We start from the raw sequence: 27,824 nt of genomic DNA, 5'->3' as shown, positions 1-27,824 counted from the left end.
CTAACAGCACGTCTTTCGGACCTGTGGGAGGAAACCGGAGCACCCGGAAAACCCACAGATACACAGGGAGAACATGCAGACTTTGCACAGACAGTGACCCAAGCTGGGAATCGAACCTGGGACCCTGGCGCTGTGAAGCAGCACTATGCTACCATGCCGCCATGATACATACTGCTTCAAGAAGCCTTCCTGGATACACCTTATAAACTCTGCCCCATCCAAGCCCTCACACTAAGCGAGTCCCAGTCAATATTGGGGAAGTTAAAATCCCCACCACAACAATCCTGTTACTTTTGCACCTATCCAAAATCTCTCCACCTCTCTGTTCCTCTATCTCTCGTTGGTAACTGGGGGTGCCTGTAATAAAACCCCAATATTGTATAGTATTGTGTAGTATTAACTTATTTTTCACTAAGTATATATTTATCTCATCCCATATTATGGCCTCCATCAGTTTCCCCACTGTTGATGTCAAGCTGACAGGCCTGTAGTTTCCAGGGTTATCCGTTGCCCCTTTCTTAAACAATGGCATCACATTGACAATCCTCCAGTCCCCCAGGATTAATCCTGTGTTCAGAGAGGCCTAGAAAATCTCTGTTAATGGCTCCGCAATATGCTCCCTTACCTTTCTCAGCAATCTAGGATTCATCCCATCTGGGCCTGGCGCCTTCTCTACCTGGAGTGCTGCCAGCCTTTTTAGCACCGTTTCTTTATCTATCACTATGCTGCTCAGTTGCTCAACACCCACATTTTCAACTGGACCATTGTCACCACCTTCTGTCTGTGGAATTCCCTACCCCAGAGTGCAGTGGATGCCGGGACATTGAGTAAATGTAAGTAGATTTTTAATTGGTAACGGGGGTTGAAGGGTTGTGGAGAATGGGCAGGATGGTGGAGTAAGGCCGAGAAGAGATCAGCCATGATTGTATTGGGAGGTTCTAAATGAATATTTCTCATCAGTAATTACTGTTGAGAAAGGCATGAATGTTGGGGAAATTGGAGAAATAAAAAGTGATGTCTTGAGGAGTGTACATATTACAGAGAAGGAGGTGCTGGAGGTATTAAAGTGCATCAAGATAGATAAATCCCCGGGACCTGATGAAATGTATCCCAGGACGTTGTGGGAGGCTCGGGAGGAAATTGCCGGCCCCCTAGCTGAGATATTTGAATCATCGACAGCCACAGGAGAGGTGCCTGAAGATTGGAGGGTCGCAAATGTTGTGCCCTTGTTTAAGAAGGACTGTAGTGATAAGCCTGGGAACTACAGACCGGTGAGCCTTACTTCTGTAGTGGGTAAGTTGTTAGAAGATATTCTGAGGGACAGGATCTACAGGCATTTAGACAGGCAAGGGCTAATTAGGGAAAGTCAGCATGGCTTTGTAAAGGGAAAGTCATGTCTCACCAATTTGATTGAGTTTTTTGAAGGGGTAACCAAGAAGGTAGATGAGGGCAGTGCAGTCGACGTCATCTACATGGACTTTAGCAAGGCCTTTGACAAGGTACCGCATGGTAGGTTGTTGCAAAAGGTTAAATCCAGGGTGAGGTAGCCAATTGGATACAGAATTGGCTCGGTGACCGAAGCCAAAGGGTGGTTGTGGAGGGTTGTTTTTCAAACTGGAGGCCTGGGACCAGCGGTGTGCCGCAGGGATCGGTGCTGGGCCCACTGTTATTTGTTATTTATATTAATGATTTAGATGAGAATGTAGGAGGCATGTTAAGTAAGTTTGCAGATGACACCAAGATTGGTGGCATAGTGGATAGTGAAGAAGGTTATATAAGATTGCAACAGGATCTTGACCAATTGGGCCAGTGGGCCGATGAATGGCAGATGGAGTTTAATTTAGATAAATGTGAGGTGATGTATTTTGGTAGATCAAATCAGGGCAGAACCTACTCAGTTAATGGTAGGGAGTTGGGGAGAGTTACAGAACAAAGAGATCTAGGGGTACAGGTTCATAGCTCCTTGAAGGTGGAGTCGCAGGTGGACAGGGTGGTGAAGAAGGCATTCAGCATGCTAGGTTTTATTGGTCAGAATATTGAATACAGGAGTTGGGACAACTTGTTGAAGTTGTACAAGACATAGGTAAGATCACACATGGAATACTGTGTTCAGTTCTGGTCACCCTATTACAGGAAGGATATTGTTAAACTAGAGAGAGTGCAGAAGAGATTTACAAGGATGCTACCGGGACTTGATGGTCTGAGTTATAAGGAGAGGCTGGATAGACTGGGACTTTTTTCCCTGGAGCGTAGGAGGCTTAAGGGTCATCTTATAGAGGTCTAGAAAATAATGAGGAGCATTGATAAAGTAGATAGGTAGATACCTTTTTCCGAAAGGTAGAGGAGTCTAGAGCTAGAGGGCAGAGGTTTAAGGTGAGAGGAGAGAGATACAAAAGAGACCAGAGGGGAAATTCCTTCACACACAGGGTGGTGAGTGTCTGGAACGAGCTGCCAGAGGCAGTGGTAGAGGTGGGTACAATTTTGTCCTTTAAAAAGCAGCTAGACAGTTACATGGGCAGGGGGGGTATAGAGGGATATGGGCCAAATGCGGGCAAGTGGGACTAGCTTAGTGATAGAAACTGGGCGGCATGGACAAGCTGGGCCGAAGGGCTTGTTTCCGTGCTGTAAACATCTATGATTCTATGACTTTCTTGGACACCAAGCGGAGGTACTGTCAAATTGAGAAGGAGAGTTTGGCGGTTGTGTTTGGTGTAAAATAAATTCATCAGTACATCTAGGGCAGGCGTTTTGTAATAGTGACTGACCACCAGCCTTATTGGGACTTTTTAACGGGATAGGGCAATCGCCCTGGTGCCTCTGCCCGGATACAGGGTTGGGCTCAGTAACCTACAGCTTATGAATATCTGTGGAGCACCTCCCTAGAACATGAATACTAATGCTGACACCTGAAGTCGACTCCCACTGCCCACAGGCCCGGCTCCATTGCCAGCATTGGAAGAGGTCACGATGACTCTGAATGTTTTAGAGACATTACCAGTCTCTGCAAAGCAAATCAAAACCTGGACACAAAAGTGTCCAACACTGTCAAAATTGAAGCACTTGATCCTGAACAGCAGAGTCTGAAGACATGAAACTTTATCGGACCAAGAAAAAATAACTTGGTGTTGGGGAGATTTTCGGGGTCCCAGGTAGTCACCCTCCACCCTGGGAGACCCCGAATCCTACTAGATCTCTATAATGGCCATTCTGGAGTCTCTAAAATAGAAATGCTCGCCAGGAACTATGTCTGGCGGCCTGGTCTCAGACATCACGGAGTTGGTGAAGCAGTGTGATTCATGCTGCGAAAACCAGAAAATCCCTCCTCCAGCCTCCCTACACCCATTGGAGCGGCCACACAGGGGGGCCAGGGTGAACACCCATTGGAGCGGCCACACAGGGGGGCCAGGGTGAACTTTGCCGGGCCTTTTCTGGGTTCCATGTTTCTGATCCTGGTGGAATTGGTTTGAGATACACTGCATGGCCTTGTGATCTCCGATGCTGTGCTCAAGAAACTAAGACAGATTTTGCACGCATGGCATACTGGACGTCCTGGTTACCGACAGTGTCGCAGACTTCACCACTGGGGTGTTCCAGACCTTCATGAAATCAAATGGCACCAGACATAGAACAATCCCAAATAACATGTCATCCAATGGCCTGGCAGAACGGGCAGTATAGATCTTTAAAATCGGCATGAAAAATTAACTGGCAGAATCCATGGAGACCAAGTTGGCATGGTTTTTTACAATTATCGGAACCCTCCTCATACTACGACAGGAATCACCCTGGAGGAACTGTTAATGGGACAGTGGCTTTGTATGGGATTATGGGATTAAACATGCTATTCCCAAATCTAGTGTGAAGGGTAGATCCCAACAAGGGAATCAGAAAAGAAATTATGATGCATGCTTTCAGCTTTTCCAATGGCTAAGTGGTCAGGCACTGTCTTGCTGCAGCACAAGGGCCCAGGTACAAACTTACATTGGCGCAATTTACTGTTCTCAAATGGGGCAAGTGGTGGAGCATTATGGGAGATCCAGGTGATTGGGAAGAAAACAACCTGACTTTCTTGATAAAATAAAATAAAATTACTGCGATACTGGAATCTGAAACAGAAAATACTGGACAATCTCAGCAGGTCTGACAGCATCTGTGGAGAGCGAAGGAGCTAACGTTTCAAGTCTGGGCGACTCTTTGTCAAAGCAGCTTTGCTTCAGCTGTTAACCAGTGAACCTGCAGAAAATGTGAACAATGGGGAAGAACAATTGGACTCGGTTATGGTCCAAAATGTTGTTCAAACCGCCCTGTAGACATTGCCCAGCAATGAAAAAAATCAGCTCCTTCAGGAAGGGAGCTGAGAAAAATATAATTGGGGATTGTGGGCAGGTGGAGGGGCTGACATGAAATTTTCTCAAGTAGATCATGCACAATCTAGGGCGGCACGGAAGCACAGTGGCTAGCACAGTTGCTTCACAGCTCCAGGGACCCGGGTTCGATTCCGGACTCGGGTCACTGTGTGTGCGGAGTTTGCACGTTCTCCCCATGTCTGCGTGGGTTTTCTCCGGGTGCTCCAGTTTCCTCCCACAGTCCAAAGACGTGCAGGTTAGGTGGATTGGCCATGCTAAATTGCCCTTGGAGTCCAAAAAGGTAAGGAGGGGTTATTGGGTTACAGAGATAGGGTGGAAATGACTCCGCACAGTGACCCAGCGGGTAATCAAACCTGGGACCCTGGCGCTGTGAAGCCATAGTGCTCGCAACTTGTGCTGCCGTAGCCACTCGCTGTATGATTAGCTGCCTGATTGTCTGGGCTGCACATCAGCCATTGACACTAGGTAGAGTGTCCAGTGCCCACTGAACCAAAGACGGAAGTGCAGTCAGGAAAAGAGAGATGAAAATGAGAAAGAAGTGGAGGAGCTGGGGATAGGAGGAAATGGCCTTTTCCATCCTGATGTGTTTCACGTTTGTTATTCCAAACAGGGAATGTTGGAATGTGTAGTTTCACAATGAAATGTAGGAACAGAAAGTTGTTAATTCTCAAATAAAGTATTTACACTGATACAAAACCGCTACTGGGGATGTGGAAATTACTTCTGGCTACGTGTGTTTGAGAGTGTAGAACTTGTTTATTTCCAATTAAATAAGTCGAAAAGATTGAGCCTTTAATTAAGTGAAATTGAAGGTGTCTAATTGGTAATGTCGGACATGTGGCCCTCTTAATGAATCCTGGTGGGGCCAACACCCTGTCTGATGTCCCTAAATAAGTGCCAGACAGTCATTTTATTAGCACTCCTAAGCAGGAAGTTTCCCGGAATCTAACCCGTTTCCGTGACGTTCCTGAGCTGTTGCAACACACACTGTGGAAAGAAGGTTGAGGCTAAATATATAAAAGAATTCAGACAACCAACACAGGCATCATTTTGGTAAATCATTCTGTGGCTCATATGTGCTGGGTTTGTTTACAACCTTTCAATTATCTTGAATGTCAAATGTTTTTATGTGGTATTCCGACGCTGGTTAAAAATGTATGTTTAAAATAACCAATTAAATGTCTCCATTAAACCTCTCCTTTTTTTCTGACCAAGTTCACAATGACCAAGCCTCAGCTTTCTCATTCATTGTACCATCGCATGTGAGGGTAGCACAGGATTGATGAACAGAGGAGTGAGTTCAGAATTGCAGACATGTGGGAGTGGGCAGTGTACTGAGCACACTGTGATGGGATGAAGGATAGACCACTGAGCCCCTCAAATCTATTCCAGTGTTCTCTTGGAATATGGTTTAACTCTAACTACCCACCGTGGTACCATAACATGGAATGTCCTCGGAATGGAACATGCAAGACTTTCCCAAGTTTTTCACACGCTGGGCAGGATTTACCAGCTGTCACGCTAAACGTAGTTTACATTGACATAGAACATACAGTGCAGAAGGAGGCCATTCGGCCCATCGAGTCTGCACCGACCCACTTAAGCCCTCACTTCCACCCTATCTCCGTAACCCAATAACCCCATCTCGCCTTTTCTGGACATGAAGGGCAATTTATCATGGCCAATCCACCTAACCTGCACATCTTTGGACTGTGGGAGGAAACCAGAGCACCCGGAGGAAACCCACGCAGACACGGGGAGAATGTGCAGACTCCACACGGACAGAGATACTTAACCTGGTCTAAGTTAATAAGAAAAACACTCCGACTTTAAGTTAAGAGGGGAAAGAATTTATTGGAACCTGAGGAGCAACGTTTTTACACAGAGGGTGGTATGTATGTGGAATGAGCTGCCGGAGGAAGTGGTTGGGGCAGGGACATTGACAACATTTGAAAGAGAGACACATGGATAGGAAAGGTTTAGAGGGATATGGGCCAATTGCAGGCACACTCACACACACTCACACACTCTCTCACACACACACATACATACACACACTCTGTCTCACGCACACGCACATGCACACTCTCACACTCACTCACTCACACCACACACACACACTATCTCACACACACGCACACACTCTCACACACACGCACACACTCTGTCTCACACACACACATGCACACTCTCACTCTCACATTCACTCTCACTCACTCACACCACACACACACACTCACTCACACACACTCACGTACACACACTCACTCACACACTCTCACGTACACACACATGCACACTCTCACACACACACACACTCTCGCTCTCTCACACACACTCACACACGCACACACTATCACACGCACACACACACACACACATGCACACTCTCACACTCACTCTCACACTCACCCTCACTCACTCACACCACACACACACACTCTCTCATACACACACACACACACTCACTCACACACTCTCACGTACACACACACACTCACTCACACACACTCACACACACACATGCACACTCTCTCACACACTATCACATACACACACACACTCTCTCGCTCTCTCTCGCTCTCTCTCTCTCTCTCTCTCTCTCTCACACACACACCCACCTCCCCCACACACCCACTCTCTCACACACCCACTCTCTCACACGCACGCACACTCTTTCACACTCACACACTATCTCACATTCTCACACATACCCACTTTCACACACACACACTCACACTATCACACTCACATACACGCTCACACACGAGTTCACACATGCAAAAATTGAAGGGTAGATTAATTGAAACTTCAATATTCCAATAAAAGTCGAAGTTATAAATGGTTCTTAACGGTTGATTAGTTGTGTGGATCATGACAGTGGCCGGTGACCCTTGTGGTTCTACAGTTGAGCTGGTTTGAAGATTACAGAGTGGATTTTCCATTGGCTGATGCTCGTAGCGGGTTTCCCGATCGGGTGGAGAGTGGAATGCCGGCCAAAAGTGGGATCAGCACTGGGTGCCTATTACCACCCGAACCAGATCCCAACAGCGGCTCGGATACTGAACAGAAACCCCAATATTTTATTTTCATTTTGTCAGACTGTGAGGAAAGGTGACCTCTCTCCGGGAGGGATTTCACACAAAATAGGGGTATGAAAAATTAAAACAAACTTTATTACTAACACAATAGTAAAATATCTTTAACATCACAACAGAAAATAGCTTATATTACCCCTTAAACAAGATAATCAATACAGAGGCAGAATAACCCTTAACTGCTATTTCTATTCCCACCCAAAACAACAAAACCACCTCAACTCTCAATCCACTCTTAAATACAGTTGGCACTCAGCACTACTTTCTGCACTAAGATATCTTGGTTACTCCACTTTGAGAAAGAGTGATCTTTTGAGTCTGCTTTAAAGAAAGAGACCTGACTCCCTGTCAGAATAATGCAGAATCTCTGGCTGTATTTCATCAGAAACCGTCTCAGCTCCCCTTCTAGCCAAAAACTAACTCTAAAATCCTCAACATCTGACTGCTCCAACCCCTGGCTCCTCACATTAATCACATCATCTCACTAAGCTGAACACAAAGTCTTTATTTATCTACTCCCTGGGGAACCCTCTTGATATAAAGAAAAGTCCCATTATCCCAACCTTTTACGATGCTTTAATTGTACCTCCGGCTCCAAAAAACCTAGCTGTGTTTCAACCAGGATTTTGTAAACCATGATTGCAGCACTCAAACACACACAAACCCATGTGTTTAACCCTTACTGCACCAAATACAGACAATACAATATCTCTGAAATTCCTACTTTCATCATAGTGCCAAACCCGTTCCAATGCTCCCATCCTCCATTGACAGCAGCAGCAGCTAAACGCCCTGCGCCACTGTAGCAAAACTGCGATTTGCATGTGTTTAAATATGATTAAAGGACTGGTAGCCCAAATCTCTCCCCCCCACCTCCGTGATACTCCATTCCTCTCAGCCAGCTAGAAGTCACGCGGGGTGATTTGGTGCAAGTAAATACTAGCGATGCCCAGACGCTGTGGTCATTGAAGGGGTGCAAGAAATTAAGCAAACTGGGGGTGGGGGGGGGGGTTGTATGCCTCGACCTCAGGGAGTAGCGGAGAACGACGTGGTAGCAACGTTGTGGACTTGGGGTGTCTCCCTCAGGTTAAGGGTGTCCCTGACTGAGACCCCATTGCTACATTAATTCATTTAAACCCACCCCCCAGCTGCAACTTACAGACTCTGGGCTGTTGAGACTGCTCAATGCTGAGAGTATCCTACAAATGCTCTTGAGGGCTCCTGGTCCCACCCAGCCAGCCCTCTGGAAACGCTCAGACCCTGGCAGCATCACCAAGGTGATGGGCGGCACCCTGCTCAGTCACTGGTTCACCAGGTGTTGGCACTCCTCAATGCACTCTCAGCACCACAACAGAGGAAGCAGCGGATTAGAAGAGCTTGCCTATTACAATTACAGGAATCCCGAGAAGGATTTAAACTCAAGAGGTTTATTAAGGAAGTAAATGCAAGACCACAGAGAGCTGAGCAGTACACCCAGTCCCAGCCGGGACCATCCAAAGATGCCGGTTCCCATCCTGGCCCGATGTTGTCCCTCCGCCTCTCAGCGAGGACCTCGTGTTCCGCGACCCCACAGGGAGAGCAACCTGGTTACTACATCCCTCTCCCCCAAAGTCCACAAGCACCTCTGTCACAGTCTCCTTCGTCACTTCGCCCGTGGGTTCGTTTCCTTGGTTGTGGGGCTGGGTGGGGGTATGGGGGAGTGTAATGTGTTGGGGAGCATCGTGTCAATGCTGACCGTCTGGGGGCTGCTGTCGGTGATCTCTTCCTGGTTAAACTGTCGTCTGAGACTATGGATGCTTCTGTCCCCGTGTCGGACCCTGAATCTTCCCCCTGGAGCATCTCTGCATCCTGGTCCTTGGGGAATATTGTCCTTGGGGAGTATTGTCCTTGGGTAGTATTATCCCGTGACCCCTATGTGACGCACAGTAGGGGTGAAGAGCTAAGGCACTGCGACCCTTCCAGGCCACTCCTGATCAGTGCTGGTGCGGCCCCCCTGGTCGACCTTGTGCTTTTGTACCATTTGCTCCCTGGTTTTCACCGTGTGAGACCGGTCCAGTCTTCTCCACCTGTCTGGTACACACCAGGCACCGTCTCCAAAATTTGGGGCATATTCCATGTCCGCTGGCTGGGAACCTCTATCCTGCTTCTGTTTGGATGGTATTGTTTCTGGAGATCCTGTTTTCTCTTCACCCTCCCGCCGATATTAGGAAATGTCCGGCGAAGGCAGATCTTCACTCTTCGACCCATCAGCAATTCCATCGGCATCACCTCGGTCGTTACATGCAGTGTGGTCCAATAGCTAAACAGTAACTGCAACAACTTCATCTCCATGGATCCTTCCTAATGTGTGGTGCCCAGAACTGCTCCCAGTGACTCCAAGTGGGGTCTAACCAGGGTTTGTGTAGCTACAGGATAACCCCTGTATCTTTATACTCTAATCCTCTAGAACTATACAAGGAACAATACACTAACCTCTTTAGTTGTCCGTGGTTGTTCATCTGCATTTGTACCTGCAGCTCATCAAGTTTATTTCTTACACTCTTGTGTATTATTATGTAGAACTGGGCTATTGCCCCTATCCGGGGATGATTATTACCAGCCAGCTGTGATTTGCAGGAATCGTCAAGTGAGCATTAAATGACCATTGAACAGTCTCATGTTGAAAAGTAATTTACTGCTTGTTGCTGATGAGGTAATAAACCTATCACACATCTTTTTTCCACCTTCTAATGTTCATGTTTTTCATGTCATGGCAACTTGGTGGGTTTGTGCAAGACCTGTCATTATTGTTGTGGAGGTGCAGGGTCCCTGGCTCTTTGTCCTTTTGATTACACCTTATTGTCCCCTCTCACGATAGTATTGAGATTAAAGCCCCTACACTGAAGGGGGTCGCAGGTCCAAATCTGACTTTTACCACATCTCAGGGTTGGCACGTTGAGATTGACACAGAATCGTGAATTTGTGGTTTTTAAGGGAGTGACCATGTTTCTTTGAGCACAAGTTTGACTGAATGAACATAAGTTAATGAGCCATCCTTACTGTGCCAGTTCATTTTTCCGCAGTCAAGGTGTTACTGTTTATTTATTAATAGTTAACATTTTGCTTCCAAGATGTGGGATTTGCATTATCTATATTAGTTTTGTAGGTGTGGTGTAAAATGTGCAATAAAACTCATTACCATTTTCTTTAATTATTAACACAGGCAGAGTTCTCAGAATTGAATTTGGCCGCGTATGTGAATGGGGGATGTATGATCGACATGCAGCTTATCCGGAATGGAACAAAGGTCGTCAGGTAGGACAAATTTCTCTGAGACTTGATTAGGAAAGGGATTTTACAAAAAGGCTGTGCATGTTTACCAACAACCTGACAACCGAGAGAACAGTCCCTCAGTAACAAAGGGGCAAGAGCCGAGAAATAGGGTCGAAACAAAATTGACTGCATCACACCAGTTGTTGTGAAATATGATGGGAAGGTTCTTGCATTTTACAGGATTAAATGGATCTCTGCATTGTCTTGAATGCTGTTCCCCTGAATGATAAAACCTGGGCAAGAGAGACCAAAATCAATGCAAAACAATTTCTTTAGATTTCTTTTTACTGTTATTCTTTTAGGAAAACAATCATTTGTCAACCTTGGCTCACTCCCTACGATTCCTAATTGCACTTAATTGATGCAAACAATAATGATTAACTAAATTAGCTCATCTTTGAATGCAGTGGAACAAATTGGAAACTATTATGGGCAATGTTGTCATTATTTGGCATATTTTGGTTAGAAACATGTCATGTTTTCATGAATTGTACACAGGCACTTGTTTGTCGTGTAAAGATGTAAGAATGCATGTTGTCCAGACCTTCATTCAGAACAAAACATTGCCCAGTATGTTTTGTTGAGGTGTGGTCCTTCAAGACCAGCAGCAGCCTTTCCGATGTAAAGGAACAATGTGGTTTTAGAAAGAAAACGATTCAATTAAAAGTCCAGACGTGGTTTGCTGACTCATTTGGTAAGTTAGACATGCATTCTATTCCACGTTTTGTCACAAACTTAGTTGTATGATTGAGAAAAGTTTTGAACAAGTTTGAGAGCCTCCAATATAAGGCTGAGAAAAATAATGGAATAGCTTCCGGCAGTTTGTAATAGCATAATTATGGTGTCCATCCCTGAGTCTATCCTTCACTCCTGCAATACCAGTTTACTATCAGTTCATCAGTTGCCATTCTTCAACCATTCTTCCTGTTCCAATCCATCTTTCAACAAGCTGAAGTCGGTTTCCATCGAGCTATTTCTCCACAATTTTTCTTACCCCTGTTCTCCTGCATAGTATTAATTCTGTTTGTCCATCACCTCGAGAATGACTCAATTATCTTTTTCTATGTGAATAACTTGGTAGAAGAAATGTTGCCGTGTGACTTTAGATAACTTTGCCAAGCTCAAGAAACAAAAAAAGTGGTGAAGGCAGAAGAAGAGAGAAGTCCAGAAAAGGACCATTGAAACATTAAAAAATAACAGTGTGGGGCTTTGCATCGACATCAGATGACCCACATTCACTTGGTTATAAAGAATAAATTGGGTGTCGGCCATGGGGTGAGTGGTCGCACACAGGGCAGCTCCGGCTTGAAGGCGTTGGTTTTGGGCACTTATTTTTGGCACATTTTTACTCATTAGGGGGGTAGTTTCAGCAGGAAAGTGTCACGGAAGGTGTAGGGGAAGAGGTTCTCCCCAGGATTGGCTTGTCTATTGGCTATCAGATCCGGCAGAAGACAGTATCAGGCCAGCTAACGAGGTTGAGGAAATCTGTGACGCAGCACCGATTGTGAGAATGGGGAAGGGGACGGGTCATGTGGAGCAATTGATGAGCTTCATCAAGGAGGAATTTCGACAGCAGAGGAAGGAGATGAACGATGACTGGGGCAGTGGCATCTATGCGACGGTCGTTGGAGAAGTGCCTCGAGGTGCAAGGGGCGATGATCCATGAGGTGGAAAAGATGGTGTCCGACCAGACTGACTGGAATGTGTCTGTAGAGGAGGTGGGGATCCTGGGGTATCTGTGCAAGTCACTGTGGGCGAAGGTGGAGGAGCAGGAGAGCAGGTCCAGATGGCAGAACCTGCGGATTGTGGGTCTGCAGGAGGGTGTGGAGGGAACAATGTTTTGAGGATGCTGACAGGTTGATGGAGGAGGTGCTGGACAAGGTCCAAGGGGTGGATGGGGCCATACGTCCTTGAGGCAGGAACCAAGAGCAGGGGAGCTTCCGCGGGCAGTGCGTTTGCACAAGAACGTGGACATAGAGAAGATCCTGAAGTGGGCCGAGGCGAATCAAGTCTGTGAATGGGAGGCTAATCAAGTCTGGATTTACCAGGACATGCGCGATTTACAGAGGCGTGCGAGATTCAACAAGGTCAAGGCAATGTTAGACAGACAGAAGATTTGTTTTGGGGTGTAGTACCTGACCAGACTCCGGGTAATTTATGACGGTCGGGAGAACTATTTTGCGACGCCGGAGGAAGCGAATGTAAAGGGAACAAAAGTTGGGGGAGGAGCGGTGTGCGATGGAGGGGGGAATTTTTTAAAGTTCTACGTTTGTAAGGGGAGGGTGGGCGATTCCCCCCACCTTTTGTTTTGTTTTTAGGAGGTGGTTGTTTGTGAATGTTGGTGTGTTTGATGGGGCCCTATGGGTGGTGTTGATGGTTTTGCCATTATTCAGGGGGCTTGGGGCGCAGGCTCAGGAGGGAATGGGGAGGGGTGCAAGGGGGCCCTTCCCGAGTTCCCACGCTAGCAAGCAATGCTAGTCGACGGAGGTGAGATGGGGGAGGAGGTTGCGAGGGATGGCCAGGTTGGGGGGTGGTGGTGGTGGGGGGGAGGCGACTACGCAGGTTTGGAGGTTGAGTGTGGTGATGGGCGGAGAGGGTGGCCATCTTGGATGGTCCCGTTCAGAGTGGAATCGGGTGAGGCAGAGCTGATGGGGGTGATGACAGACGATAGGGAGGGGAATGGAGGTGTGACCCTCTGGTAAGAGTCCTGATGTGGAACCTCCGAGGGCTAAATAGACTGGTCAAGAGGTGCTGGGTTTTTGCAGACCTGAGGGTGAACGATCAGGCTAGGCTGAGGAAAGGACAGGTGGGGCAAGTACTTCACTTGGGGTTTGATTCAAAGTCGAGGGGGGCGCCATTTTGTTGAGCAAGAGAACAGGGTTTGTGGAGGCCAGGGAAGTGCGGGTTCCAGGGGGTGGATGTGATGGTGAGTGGGGGCTGGAGGGGACGCTGTTAGTCTCAGCGTATATCATAATCTTTATTGTCACAAGTAGGCTTACATTAACACGGCAATGAAGTTACTGTGAAACACCCCAACTCGCCACATTCCGGCGCCTGTTTGGGTACACAGAGGGAGAATTCAGAATGTCCAAATTACCTAACAGCACATCTGTGGACAGTGGGAGGAAACCGGAGCATCCGGAAGAAACCCATGCAACCACGGGAGAACGTGCAGACACCACAACGACAGTGACCCAAGCCGGGAATCGAACCTGGGACCCTAGACAGCTACCGTGCTGCCTGGATATTGTCCAATTCTTGCTACGTTTGGACAGGGGCTGCTTCATTATCTGAGGAGTGGCTCAGATAATATAAGACCAGGGATGTACTTCTGAGGCTGTATAAGGCTCTGGTCAGACCCCATTTGGAGTATTGTGAGCAGTTTTGGGCCCCGTATCTAAGGAAGGATGTGCTGACCTTGGAAAGGGTCCAGAGGAGGTTCACAAGAATGATCCCTGGAATGAAGAACTTGTCGTATGAGGAACGTTTGAGGACTCTGAGTCTGTACTCGTTGGAGTTTAGAAGGATGAGGAGGGGGATCTTATTGAAACTTACAGGATACTGCGAGGCCTGGATAGAGTGGACGTGGAGACAATGTTTCCACTTGTAGGAAAAACTAGAACCAGAGGACACAATCTCAGACTAAAGGGATGATCTTTAGAGATTACTATGGGTGGCACAGTGGGAATGGGGAGGGGTCGGCAGCACCGTTCTGGGAGACGCTGAAGGCGGTGGTTCGAGGGGAGGTTATTCTGTTTAAGACTCATAGGGAGGAGCAGAGGCAGCTGCTGGATGGGATAGTCGGGGGGGGGGTGGAGGGGAGATACTCCGGGGGGGGGGAGATATTCGGGGGGGAGGGGGAGATACTCGGGGGGGGAGAAGGGGGAGGGGAGGGGGGGAGATACTCGGGGGGAGGGAGAGGGAGATACTCGGGGAGGGGGAGATACTCGGGGGGGGAGGGGAGATACTCGGGGGGGGGGGGTTACTCGGGGGGGGGAGGGGAGATACTCGGGAGGGGCGGAGGGAGATACTCAGGGGGGGAGGGAGAGGGAGATACTCGGGGGGGAGGGAGAAGGAGATACTCGGGGGGGGGAGGGAGAGGGAGATACTCGGGGGGGGGAGGGAGATACTCGGGGGGAGGGAGATACTCGGGGGGGAGATTCTTGGGGGAGTGGAGATACTCGGGGGGGAGATACTCGGGGGGTAGAGATATTCGGGGGGGTAGAGATACTCGGGGAGGGGGGGAGGAGATACTCCGGGGGGGGAGGAGATACTCGGGGTGGGGGGAGGAGATACTCGGGGGGGGAGGAGGGGAGATACTCGGGGGGGGGGGAGGGAGATACTCGGGGGAGAGGGAGATACTCGGGGGGAGGGGGAGGGAGATACTCGGGGGGGGGAGATACTCGGGGGGGGAGGGAGATACTCGGGGGGGGTGGTACTTGGGGGGGGAGATACTCGGGGGGGAGATTCTTGGGGGAGTGGAGATACTTGGGGGCGGGGGAGATACTCGGGGGGGGTAGAGATACTCGGGGGGGGTAGAGATACTCGGGGAGGGGGGGAGGAAATACTCGGAGGGGGGGAGGAGATACTCGGGGGGGGGGGAGATACTCGGGGGGAGGGGAGATACTCGGGGGGGGGGTTACTCGGGGGGGAGGAGGGGAGATACTCGGGGAGGTGGGTGGGAAATACTCGGGAGGGAGATACTCGGGGGGGAATACTCGGGGGGGAGATACTCGGGAGGGGAGATGCTCTGGGGCGGGAGGGGAGATACTCTGGGGGGAGGAGGGGAGATACTCTGGGGGGAGGAGGGGAGATACTCTGGGGGGAGGAGGGGAGATACTCGGTGGGGGGAGGAGGGGAGATACTCGGTGGGGGGAGGGGAGATACTCGTGGGGGGGAGGGGAGATACTCGGTGGGGGGGGGAGATACTCCTGGGGGGAGGGGAGATACTTGGTGGGGGGGAGGGGAGATACTCGGTGGGGGGGAGGGGAGATACTCGGTGGGGGGGAGGGGAGATACTCGGTGGGGGGGAGGGGAGACACTCGGTGGGGGAGGAGGGGAGATACTCGGTGGGGGGGAGGGGAGATACTCGGTGGGGGGAGGGGAGATACTCGGGGGGGGAGATACTCGGGGGGGAAAGATACTCGGGGGGGGGGTGGGAGGTGCTCGGGGGGAAGTGCTCGGGGTGGGGGGAGTGGGGAGATACTCGGGGGGGGGGGAGGTACTTGGTGGGAGGTACTCTGGGGGGGGCGAGACAGGAGATACTCGGGGGGGGGGGAGAGGGGGAGATACTCGGGGGGGGGGAGCTATTCGAGGGGGGGAGCTGTGGGCGTGGAAAGAGCAGAATGAAAGGAAAAATGTTGTACAAACTGTGGATTGTGTTTTGATGGAATCCCGGAGGAAACCCACGCAGACACGGGGAGAAAGTACAAACTCCATACAGACAGTCGCTCAAGGCCAGACTTAATCCCAGGTTGCTGGTGCTCTGAGGCAGCAGTGCTAACCACTGTGCCACCGCTGTTCCCTCCGGGTGCTCCGGTTTCCTCCCACAGTCCACAGATGTGCAGGTTAGGTGGATTGGCCGTGATAAATTGCCCCTTAGTGTCCAAAGGTTAGGTGGGGTTACTGGGGTAGGGCGGGGTAATGGGGGTGGGGCAGGGGCCTGGGTTGGGTAGGGTGCTCTTTTGGAGTGTCAGTGCAGACTCAATGGGCCGAATAGCTTTCTCCTGCGCGCTGTGATTCTATAAACTCTAATCAGACATTACAAGGAAAGTGATAACAAAAAGCCCTGGGGAGATTTTCAAATCTTCTGACCATAATGTAAATTACAACATATAAACATTTTTAAGCATGTCACACGTAACATTATATAATAATATAGTGTAGATTGAAATAGTTTCACAGGCTTATATTCACTTATTAGTAATCACCTTTCATCATTTTAAAAATTACTTGAAAGGAATCAACAGCAGCAGTAATGCCTGTTTAAAAGAAAGAGCTGAATGATCGTCTACTACATACCTTCAAAACACTCGATAAACCAGTTGCCTGTTGTTTTCTATCAAAATCTGCTGTTTAAATGCAGGCCACAGAACATTTAACACTTTTTTACCTTGACTCCAAGTTAAGGTCAATCGATATCCTTTAGTCACAGAATCGCGGGGCCGAAGAGGCCCCTCGGCCATTCAAGGCCAAACCTGACCTGCCTCCCAAATCCCGGTTCCCAGCACTGGGCCCATTGCCTTGAATGTAAAGACGGCCAAGTGATCATCCAGGTACTTTTTAAAGGATGTGAAACAACTCATCTCTCCCACCCTCCCAGGCAGCGCGTTCCAGACCGTCACCACCCTCCCAGACAGTGTGTTCCAGACCGTCACCACCCTCCCAGACAGTGTGTTCCAGACCGTCACCACCCTCCCAGACTGTGTGTTCCAGACCGTCACCACCCTCCCGTGCAGCGCGTTCCAGACCGTCACCACCCTCTGGGTAAAAAGGTTTTTCCTCAAACCCACCTTGAACTGTGTCATCTCGTAACTGACCCTTCAACTAAGCGGAACAGCTGATCAGTATCCACCCTGTCCATGCTCCTCATAATGTGGCGACCAGAATGGCACACGGTACTCCAGCTGTGGCCTCACCAAAGTTCTATACAACTCCAACATGACCGCCCTGCCTTTGTAATCTGCGCCTCGATTGATAAAGGCAAGTGTCCATATGCCCAACCTGCCCTTCTGCCTTCAGAGATCTATGGACAAACATGCCACGGTCCCTTTGTTCCTTAGACCTTCCCACTGTGGTGCCATTCATTGAATATTTCCTTGTCAATTACACCTTCCAAAGTGTATCACCTCACACTCAAGGTTAAATTCCATCTGCCACTTTTCTGCCCTTTTGACCATCCCGTCTGTACCTTCCGCCCGAGACACTCACCCTCACTGTTAGCCATCCGGCCAATCTTTGCGTTCTCCACAAACTTACTGAGCCTACCCCCCACGTAGTCTGAGAACATAGAAAAATACAGCACAGAACAGGCCCTTCGGCCCACGATGTTGTGCCGAACTTTTGTCCTAGATTAAGGACAAATGAATCTACACCCCATCATTCTACCGTAATCCATGTACCTATCCAATAGCCGCTTGAAGGTCCCTAATGTTTCCGACTCAACTACTTCCACAGGCAGTGCATTCCATGCCCCACTACTCTCTGGGTAAAGAACCTACCTCTGACATCCCCCCTATATCTTCCACCATTCACCTTAAATCTATGTTACCTTGTAATGGTTTGTTCCACCCGGGGAAAAAAGTCTCTGACTGTCTACTCTATCTATTCCCCTGATCATCTTATAAACCTCTATCAAGTCTCCGCTCATCCTTCTCCGTTCTAATGAGAAAAGGCCTAGCACCCTCAACCTTTCCTCGTAAGACCTACTCTCCATTCCAGGCAACATCCTGGTAAATCTCCTTTGCACCTTTTCCAAAGGTTCCACATCTTTCCTAAAGTGAGGCGACCAGAACTGCACACAGTACTCCAAATGTGGCCTTACCAAGGTTTTGTACAGCTGCATCAACGCCCCACGGCTCTTAAATTCAATCCCTCTGCTAATGAACGCTAGCACACCATAGGCCCGGACGGTCTGCACCTGAGCAGGACTGGAACCGATGCCCTAGGGGGAGTGTTTGCTCGAGTTGTTGGGGAGAGTTTAAACTAATGTGGCAGGGGGCTGGGAACCAATGCAGGAAGTTGGAAGGTAGTAAAACAGGGACAGAAACAAAAGGCAGTAAGGGGGAAAGTGTAAGGCAGAGAAGCCATCGTCAAAAATCAAAAGGGCGACAGTACAAGGTACCGTGACTGAGGGGAGCTCAGTGAGTAGGCCCAGTAACACTGAAAGGAATAAAACGGGAAGTAAAAACATTAATGGTAAGCAACGCGGCAGGTTGTTACAGGAAGATATGGGTGCAACAACAAGGAAAATTAGGAGAAAAGTTAAGAGGAAATATAACTTAGGAGAGGTTACTGAACGAGTTGTTAAGATTCAAAGCAGAGGTGAAAAAGCCAACATAAGTGTACTTTACCTGAATGCTCGTAGTATTCGGAATAAGGTAAATGAGTTGATGGCGCAAATCATCGTGAATGACTATGATTTAGTGGCCATTACTGAAACATGGTTGAAGGATGGTCACGACTGAGAGTTAAATATCCGAGGGTATCAAACTATTTGGAAGGACAGAGTGGATGGTAAGGGAGGTGGTGTAGCTCTGTTATTTAAGGATGACATCCGGGCAACAGTAAGGGATGACATCGGTGCTATGGAGGATAAGGTTGAATCCATTTGGATGGAAGTCAGGAATAGTAAGGCGAAAAAGTCACTGATAGGAGTAATCTATAGGCCACCAAATAGTAACATTATGGTGGGGCAGGCAATAAACAAAGAAATAACTGATGCATGTAGAAATGGTACAGCAGTTATCATGGGGGATTTTAATCTACATGTCGATTGGTTTAACCAGGTCGGTCAAGGCAGCCTTGAGGAGGAGTTTATAGAATGTATCCGCGATAGTTTCCAAGAACAGTATGTAATGGAACCTACGAGGGAACAAGCGGTCCTAGATCTGGTCCTGTGTAATGAGACAGGATTGATTCATGATCTCATAGTTAGGGATCCTCTCAGAAGGAGCGATCACAATATGGTGGAATTTAAAATACAGATGGAGGGTGAGAAGGTAAAATCAAACACTAGTCTTTTGTGCTGAAACAAAGGAGATTACAATGGGATGAGAGAAGAACTAGCTAAGGTAGACTGGGAGCAAAGACTTTATGGTAAAACAGATGAGGAACAGTGGAGAACCTTCCAAGCGATTTTTCACAGTGCTCAGCAAAGGTTTATATCAACAAAAAGGAAGGACGGTAGAAAGAGGGAAAATCGACCATGGGTATCTAAGGAAATAAGGGAGAGTATCAAATTGAAGGAAAAAGCATACAAAGTGGCAAAGATTAGTGGGAGACTAGAGGACTGGGAAATCATTAGGGGGCAACAGAAAGCTACTAAAAAAGCTATAAAAAAGAGTAAGATGGATTATGAGAGTAAACTTGCTCAGAATATAAAAACAGATAGTAAAAGTTTCTACAAATATATAAAACAAAAAAGAGTGGCTAAGGTAAATATTGGTCCTTTCGAGGATGGGAAGGGAGATTTAATAATGGGAGATGAGGAAATGGCTGAGGAACTGAACAGGTTTTTTGGGTCGGTCTTCACAGTGGAAGACACAAATAACATGCCAGTGACTGATAGAAATGAGGCTATGACAGATGAGGACCTTGAGATGATTGTTATCACTAAGGAGGTAGTGATGGGCAAGCTAATGGGGCTAAAGGTTGAGAAGTCTCCTGGCCCTGATGGAATGCTTCCCAGAGTGCTAAAATAGATGGCTCAGAGAATTGCAATTGCACTAGTGATAATTTACCAAAATTCACTAGACTCTGGGGTGGTCCCAGTGGATTGGAAATTAGCAAACGTGACACCACTGTTTAAAAAAGGAGGTAGGCAGAAAGCGGGTAATTATAGGCCAGTCAGCTTAACTTCGGTAGTAGGGAAGATGCTGGAATCTATCATCAAGGAAGACATAGCGAGGCATCTGGATGGAAATTGGCCCATTGGGCAGATGCAGCATGGGTTCATAAAGGGCAGGTCGTGCCTAACTAATTTAGTGGAATTTTTTGAGGACATTACCAGTGCGGTAGATAACGGGGAGCCAATGGATGTGGTATATCTGGATTTCCAGAAAGCCTATGACAAGGTGCCACACAAAAGGTTGCTGCATAAGATACAGATGCATGGCATTAAGGGTAAAGTACGAGCATGGATAGAGGATTAGTTAATTAATAGAAAGCAAAGAGTGGGTATTAATGGGTGTTTCTCTGGTTGGCAATCAGTAGCTAGTGGTGTCGCTCAGGGATCAGTGTTGGACCCTCAATTGTTCACAATTTAAATAGATGATTTGGAGTTGGGGACCAAGGGCAATGTGTCCAAGTTTGCAGACGATACTAAGATGAGTGGTAGAGCAAAAAGTGCAGAGGATACCGGAAGTCTGCAGAGGGATTTGGATAGGCTAGGTGAATGGGCTAGGGTCTGGCAGATGGAATACAATGTTGACAAATGTGAGGTTATCCATTTTGGTAGGATTAACACCAAAAGGGATTATTATTTAAATGATAAAATATTAAAACATGCTGCTGTGCAGAGACACCTGGGTGTGCTAGTGCATGAGTCGCAAAAAGTTGGTTTACAGGTGCAACAGGTGATTAAGAAGTCGAATGGAATTTTGTCCTTTGTTGCTAGAGGGATGGAGTTTAAGACAAGGGAGGTTATGCTGCAATTGTATAAGGTGTCAGTGAGGCCACACCTGGAGTATTTTGTTCAGTTTTGGTCTCCTTACTTGAGAAAGGACGTACTGGCACTGGAGTGTGTGCCGAGGAGATTCACTAGGTTAATCCCAGAGCTGAAGGGGTTGGATTACGAGGAGAGGTTGAGTAGACTGGGACTGTACTCGTTGGAATTTAGAAGGATGAGGGGGGGATCTTACAGAAACATATAAAATTATGAAGGGAATAGATAGGATAGATGCGGGCAGGTTGTTTCCACTGGCGGGTGAAAGCAGAACAAGGGAGCATAGCCTCAAAATAAGGGGAAGTAGATTTAGGACTGAGTTTAGGAGGATCTTCTTCACCCAAAGGGTTGTGAATCTATGGAATTCCTTGCCCAGTGAAGCAGTAGAGGCTCCTTCATTAAATGTTTTTAAGATAAAGATAGATAGTTTTTTGAAGAATAAAGGGATTAAGGGTTATGGTGTTCGGGCCGGAATGTGTCCACAAAAGATCAGCCATGGTCTCATTGAATGGCGGAGCAGGCTCGAGGGGCCAGATGGCCGATTCCTGCTCCTAGTTCTTATGTTCACAGCTCTATCCACTTGAGTGGCAACTTTAAAAGATCTATGAACATAAACCTCCACATTGCCAAGAACCCTACCATTAACCCTGTATTCCGCATTCATATTTGTCCTTCCAAAATGGACAACCTCACACTTTTCAGGGTTAAACTCCATCTGCCACTTCTCAGCCCAGCTCTGCATCCTATCTATGTCTCTTTGCAGCCGACAACAGCCCTCCTCACTATCCACAACTCCACCAATCTTCGTATCGTCTGCAAATTTACTGACCCACCCTTCAACTCCCTCATCCAAGTCATTAATGAAAATCACAAACAGCGGAGGACCCAGAACTGATCCCTGTGGTACACCACTGGTAACTGGGATCCAGGCTGAATATTTGCCATCCACCACCACTCTCTGACTTCTATCGGTTAGCCAGTTCGTTATCCAACTGGTCAAATTTCCCACTATCCCATGCCTCCTTACTTTCTGCATAAGCCTACCATGGGGAACCTTATCAAATGCCTTACTAAAATCCATGTACACTACATCCACTGCTTTACCTTCATCCACGTGCTTGGTCACCTCCTCAAAGAATTCAATGAGACTTGTGAGGTAAGACCTACCCCTCACAAATCCGTGCTGACTATCCCTAATCAAGCAGTGTCTTTCCAGATGCTCAGAATTCCTATCCCTCAGTACCCTTTCCATTACTTTGCCTACCACCGAAGTAAGACTAACTAGCCTGTAATTCCCAGGGTTATCCCTATTCCCTTTTTTGAACAGGGGCACGACATTCGCCACTCTCCAATCCCTTGGTAACACCCCTGTTGACAGCGAGGACGAAAAAATAATTGCCAACGGCTCTGCAATTTCATCTCTTGCTTCCCATGGAATCCTTGGATATATCCCGTCAGGCCCGGGGGACTTGTCTATCCTCAAGTTTTTCAAAATGCCCAACACATCTTCCTTCCTAACAAGTATCTCCTCGAGCTTACCAGTCTGTTTCACACTGTCCTCTCCAACAATATGGCCCCTCTCATTCGTAAATACTGAGAAAAGTATTCATTCAAGACCTCTCCTATCTCTTCAGACTCAATACACAATCTCCCGCTACTGTCCATAATTGGACCTACCCTCGCTCTAGTCATTCTCATATTTCTCACATATGTGTAAAAGGCCTTGGGGTTTTCCTTGATCCTACCCACCAAAGATTTTTCATGCCCTCTCTTAGCTCTCCTAATCCCTTTCTTCAGCTCCCTTCTGGTTATCTTGTATCCCTCCAACGCCCTGTCTGAACCTTATTTCCTCAGCCTTAAATAAGTATTCTTCTTCCTCTTAACAAGACATTCAACCTCTCTTGGTTCCCTCACTTTACCATCTCTTCCCTGCCTGACAGGGACAGTTCCCTCACTTGACCATCTCTTCCCTGCCTGACAGGGACATACATATCAAGGACACGTAGTATCTGTTCCTTGAACAAGCTCCACATTTCAATTGTGTCCTTCCCTGACAGCCTATGTTCCCAACTTATGCACTTCAATTCTTGTCTGACAACATCGTATTTACCCTTCCCCCAATTGTAAACCTTGCCCTGTTGCACGCACCTATCCCTCTCCATTACTAAAGTGAAAGTCACAGAATTGTGGTCACTATCTCCAAAATGCTCTTCCACTAACAAATCTATCACTTGCCCTGTTTCATTACCAAGTACCAAATCCAATATTGCCTCCCCTCTGGTCGGACAATCTACATACTGTGTTAGAAAAGCTTCCTGGACACACTGCACAAACACCACCCCATCCAAACTATTTGATCTAAAGAGTTTCCACTCAATATTTGGGAAGTTGAAGTCACCCATGACTGCTACCCTGTGACTTCTGCATCTTTCCAAAATCTGTTTCCCAATGTGTTCCTCCACATCTCTGCTGCTATTGGGGGGGCCTATAGAAAACTCCCAACAAGGTGACTGCTCCTTTCCTATTTCTGATTTCAACCCATACTACCTCAGTAGGAAGATCCTCCTCGAACTGCCTTTCTGCAGCTGTTATACTATCTCTAATTAACAATGCAACCCCCTCCCCCACCTCTTTTACCACCCTCTCTCATCTTATTGAAACATCTATAACCAGGAACCTCCAACAATCATTTCTGCCCCTCTTCTATCCAAGTTTCCGTGATGGCCACCACATCGTAGTCCCAAGTACCGATCCATGCCTTAAGTTCACCCACATTATTCCCGATGCTTCTTGCGTTGAAGTATACACACTTCAACCCATCTCCGTGCCTGCAGGTACTCTCCTTTGTCAGTGTTCCCTTCCCCACTGCCTCACTACACGCTTTGACGTCCTGAATATCGGCTACCTTAGTTGCTGGACTACAAATCTGGTTCCCATTCCCCTGCCAAATTAGTTTAAACCCTCCCGAAGAGTACTAGAAAACCTCCCTCCCATGATATTGGTGCCCCTCTAGTTCAGATGCAACCCGTCCTGCTTGTACAGGTCCCACCTTCCCCAGAATGCACTCCAATTATCCAAATACCTGAAGCCCTCCCTCCTACACCATTCCTGCAGCCACGTGTTCAGCTGCACTCTCTCCCTATTCCTAGCCTCGCTATCACGTGGCACCGGCAACAAACCAGAGATGACAACTCTGTCTGTCCTGGCTTTTAACTTCCAGCCTAACTCCCTAAACTCGTTTATTACATCCACACCCCTTTTCCTACCTACGTGCACCACGACATCTGGCTGCTCCCCCTCCCCCTTAAGGATCCCGAAGACACGATCCGAGACATCCCTGGCCCTGGCACCCAAGAGGCAACAAACCATCCGAGAGTCTCGCTCGCGGCCACAGAATCTCCTATCTACTCCCCTAACCATTGAATCTCCTATTACTATTGCTTTTCTATTCTCCCCCCTTTCCTTCTGAGCCCCAGAGCCAGACTCAGTGCCAGAGACCTGGCCGCTAGGGCCTTCCCCCGGTAGGTCATCCCCCCCAACCTCATCCAAAACGGTATACTTGTTTTGAAGAGGAACGACCACGAGGGATCCCTGCACTGTCTGCCTGTTGGTTTTCTTTCCCCTGACTGTAACCCAGCTATTCTTGTCCTGTACCTTGGGTGTGGTTACCTCCCTGTAACTCCTCTCTATCACCCCCTCTGCCTCCCGAATGATCCGAAGTTCATCCAGCTCCAGCTCCAGTTCCCTAACACGGTCTCTGAGGAGCTGGAGTTGGGTGCACTTCTCGCAGGTATAGTCAGCGGGGACACCGGTGGTATCCCTCACCACCCACATCCTACAGGAGGAGCATGCAACTGGCCTAGCCTCCATCCCCTCTTACCTTACAGAATATAGCTGCCCTGTGGACCAACTGGACCTCCGCCCTCCGACTCTGCTCCCAGTCAGCTGCACTCTCTGTAAACTCCTGGCTCTCTTCTCGCTCTTTGAGGAAATGTAGGAAATGAAATGAAAGGAGCACCTTACTCCCTCCTCACCTAACTCCCTCAGTTACCAAACTCTCACTATAGCACTCAAATGCACCCAAATTCAGTACTCAGTGCAAAACATTCAGTACTCAGTGCAAAACTGATCTATGTCGTTTGTATAAATGACAAACAATAGGGGTCCCAGCACAGATCCCTGTGATACACCACTGGTCACTGGCTTCCAGGTACTAAAGCAGTCGTCTATCATCACCCTCTGTCCCCTACAGCTCAGTCAATCTTTTATCTACATTATCCAATTACCCTGTATCCCATATGCATTTACCTTCTTTATAAGTCTCCCTTGTCAAAGGCTTTGCCGAAATTTATATAAACTACATCAACCCAGTCCATCACACGAACCTGCCTCCCATCCATTGACTCCATCTTACTGCCTGGGAAACGGGCAGCATAATCCACTCGGCTTACTCGCTCTTCCAACTTCTTCTATCGGGCAGGAGATACAAAAGTCTGAGAACACGCACACAGACTCAAAAACAGCTTCTTCCCCACTGTCACCAGACTCCTAAACGACCTTCTTATGGACTGACCTGATTAACACCACACTCGTGTATGCTTCATCCGATACCTGTGTCTATGTATTTACATTGTGTATTTATGTTTGTCCTCTGTTTTTGCAAGTCTGGACTGTACGCAGAACAACTTTTCACTGAACCTCGGTACACATGACAATAAAATCAAATCAAATCCAATCCAAGCGCTGGCAAATCCCACTTTTCATAGTTACATTGTGTACCTTGTGTTGCTCTATTATCTATTTTCTTTTTCTTTTATTTTCATGTACTTAATGATCTGTTGAGCTGCTCACAGAAAAATACTTTTCACTGTACCTCGGTACACGTGACAATAAACAAATCCAATCCAAACTGCACGACCTGGTTACATGCTCAAATCCAATCAAATTTGTTCGGCATGACCTCCCTCTGACAAAGCTAAGCTGATTATTCCTGATCAAACCTCGCCTCTCCAAGTGGAGAGTCTCTCCTTCAGGATTTTCTCCAGTAGTTTCCCACCACTGACCTGAGACTCACTGGCGTGTAGGTCCCTGGCTCGTCTCTGCAACCGTTCTTAAATAATGGAACCACATTATCTGTTCTCCAGTCCTCTGGCATCTCTCCTGTGGCCAGATAGGAATTAAAAATTTGGGTCAGAGCCCCGGCAATCTCCTCCCTCGCCAACACCTCCACTCTCTATGTCAGGAACCTATGTTCAAGAACCTCACAATCTCTCTCTCCCTGAGTTCCATGCCTACATCCTCATTCTCTCGGGTGAAGACAGATGTGGAGTATTTGGTCAACACCCCACCAATGTCCTCTGGCTCCACCCACAGATTTTTCCCTTAATCCCTAACGGGCCATACCCTTTCCCAGTTATCCTCTTCCCATTGATATACTTATAGAATATCTTGGGATTTTCCCTACTTTTACCAGCCAGAGCGTTCTCATATCCGTTCTTTGCTCTCCTAATTAATTTCTTAAGCTCCATCCTGCACTTTCTGTACTCCATTAATGTCTCTGCTGATTTGCTTCCCTTATACTTGCCACAAGCTTCTCTTTTCATTCTCATCATACTCGTCATCCATGGTTCTCTTGGTTTGTTACCCCTTCCCATCACCCTAGAGGGAACATGGGCTGTACGGTAGCATAGTGGTTAGCACTGTAGCTTCACAGCACCAGGGTCCCAGGTTCGATTCCCGGTTTGGGTCACTGTCTGTGTGGAGTCTGCACGTTCTCCCCATGCCTGCGTCGGTTTCCTCCGGGTGCTCCGGTTTCCTCCCACAAGTCCCGAAAGACGTGCTGTCAAATGAATTGGACATTCTGAATTCTCCCTCAGTGTAGCCGAACAGGCGCCGGAATGTGGCGACTCGGAGATTTTCACAGTAACTTCATTGCAGTGTTAATGTAAGCCTACTTGTGGCACTAATAAAGATTATTATTATTATTCAGCCTGTACCCTTTCCATTTCCTCACAAGTAACTCTGTCCAGTCTACCTTGGCCAGATCCTGCCTTATTTTACTAAAATCCGCTCTCCCCCAATCCAAAACCTTTTTTTGCAATTTGTCTATTTCTTTGCCCATAACAAATTTAAATTTCACCATGTTGTGGTTGCTATCACCAAAATGCTCCCCATACAACACATCAACCACCTGTCTGGCTTCATTCCCCAGAATTAGGTCCCACACTGCGCCATCCCCTTTTTGGATCCTCTACATATTGAGCTAAAATGTTCTCCTGTATACATTTTAAGGAATCCTCTCCACCTTAACCCTTAACACAGTTACTATCCCAATTAACCCTTAACACAGTGACTATCACAATTAATGTTATTTTTACATCCCTCCACGAATTGCACACATATTTGCTCCTCAATTTCCCGCTGACTATCTGGGGGTCTATAATAATCACCTCACAATGTAGCTGTCCGTTGTTTTGATTCTTAAGCTCGACCCACAAAGCTTCATTTGATTCCCCCTCCAAGATATTGGCTGGGATCAGAACATAGAACATAGAACTGTACAGCACAGTACAGGCCCTTCGGCCCACGATGTTGTGCCGAACTAGTCTGAAACTAAGATCAAATCCACCTACTCCCAATCATTCTAGTGCACTCGTGTGCCTA

General features: G+C 47.7%; 1 protein-coding gene across 2 annotated transcripts in view; it reads left to right on the top strand.

Moving 5' to 3' along the window:
- Positions 1–27,824, top strand: part of LOC140396596 (synapsin-3-like) — a 749,989-nt gene that overhangs the window by 180,254 nt on the left and 541,911 nt on the right. For both annotated transcript variants that reach the window (XM_072485394.1, XM_072485395.1), the window contains exon 4: positions 10,668–10,759. In XM_072485394.1, the coding sequence (XP_072341495.1) occupies positions 10,668–10,759 (92 nt within the window). The remainder of the gene's footprint in view (positions 1–10,667; positions 10,760–27,824) is intronic.

The sequence above is a fragment of the Scyliorhinus torazame genome, chromosome 19 (genome assembly GCF_047496885.1).
Source record: "Scyliorhinus torazame isolate Kashiwa2021f chromosome 19, sScyTor2.1, whole genome shotgun sequence".
Classification (NCBI taxonomy): domain Eukaryota; kingdom Metazoa; phylum Chordata; class Chondrichthyes; order Carcharhiniformes; family Scyliorhinidae; genus Scyliorhinus; species Scyliorhinus torazame.
This window is presented reverse-complemented; position numbering and strand designations above follow the sequence as displayed.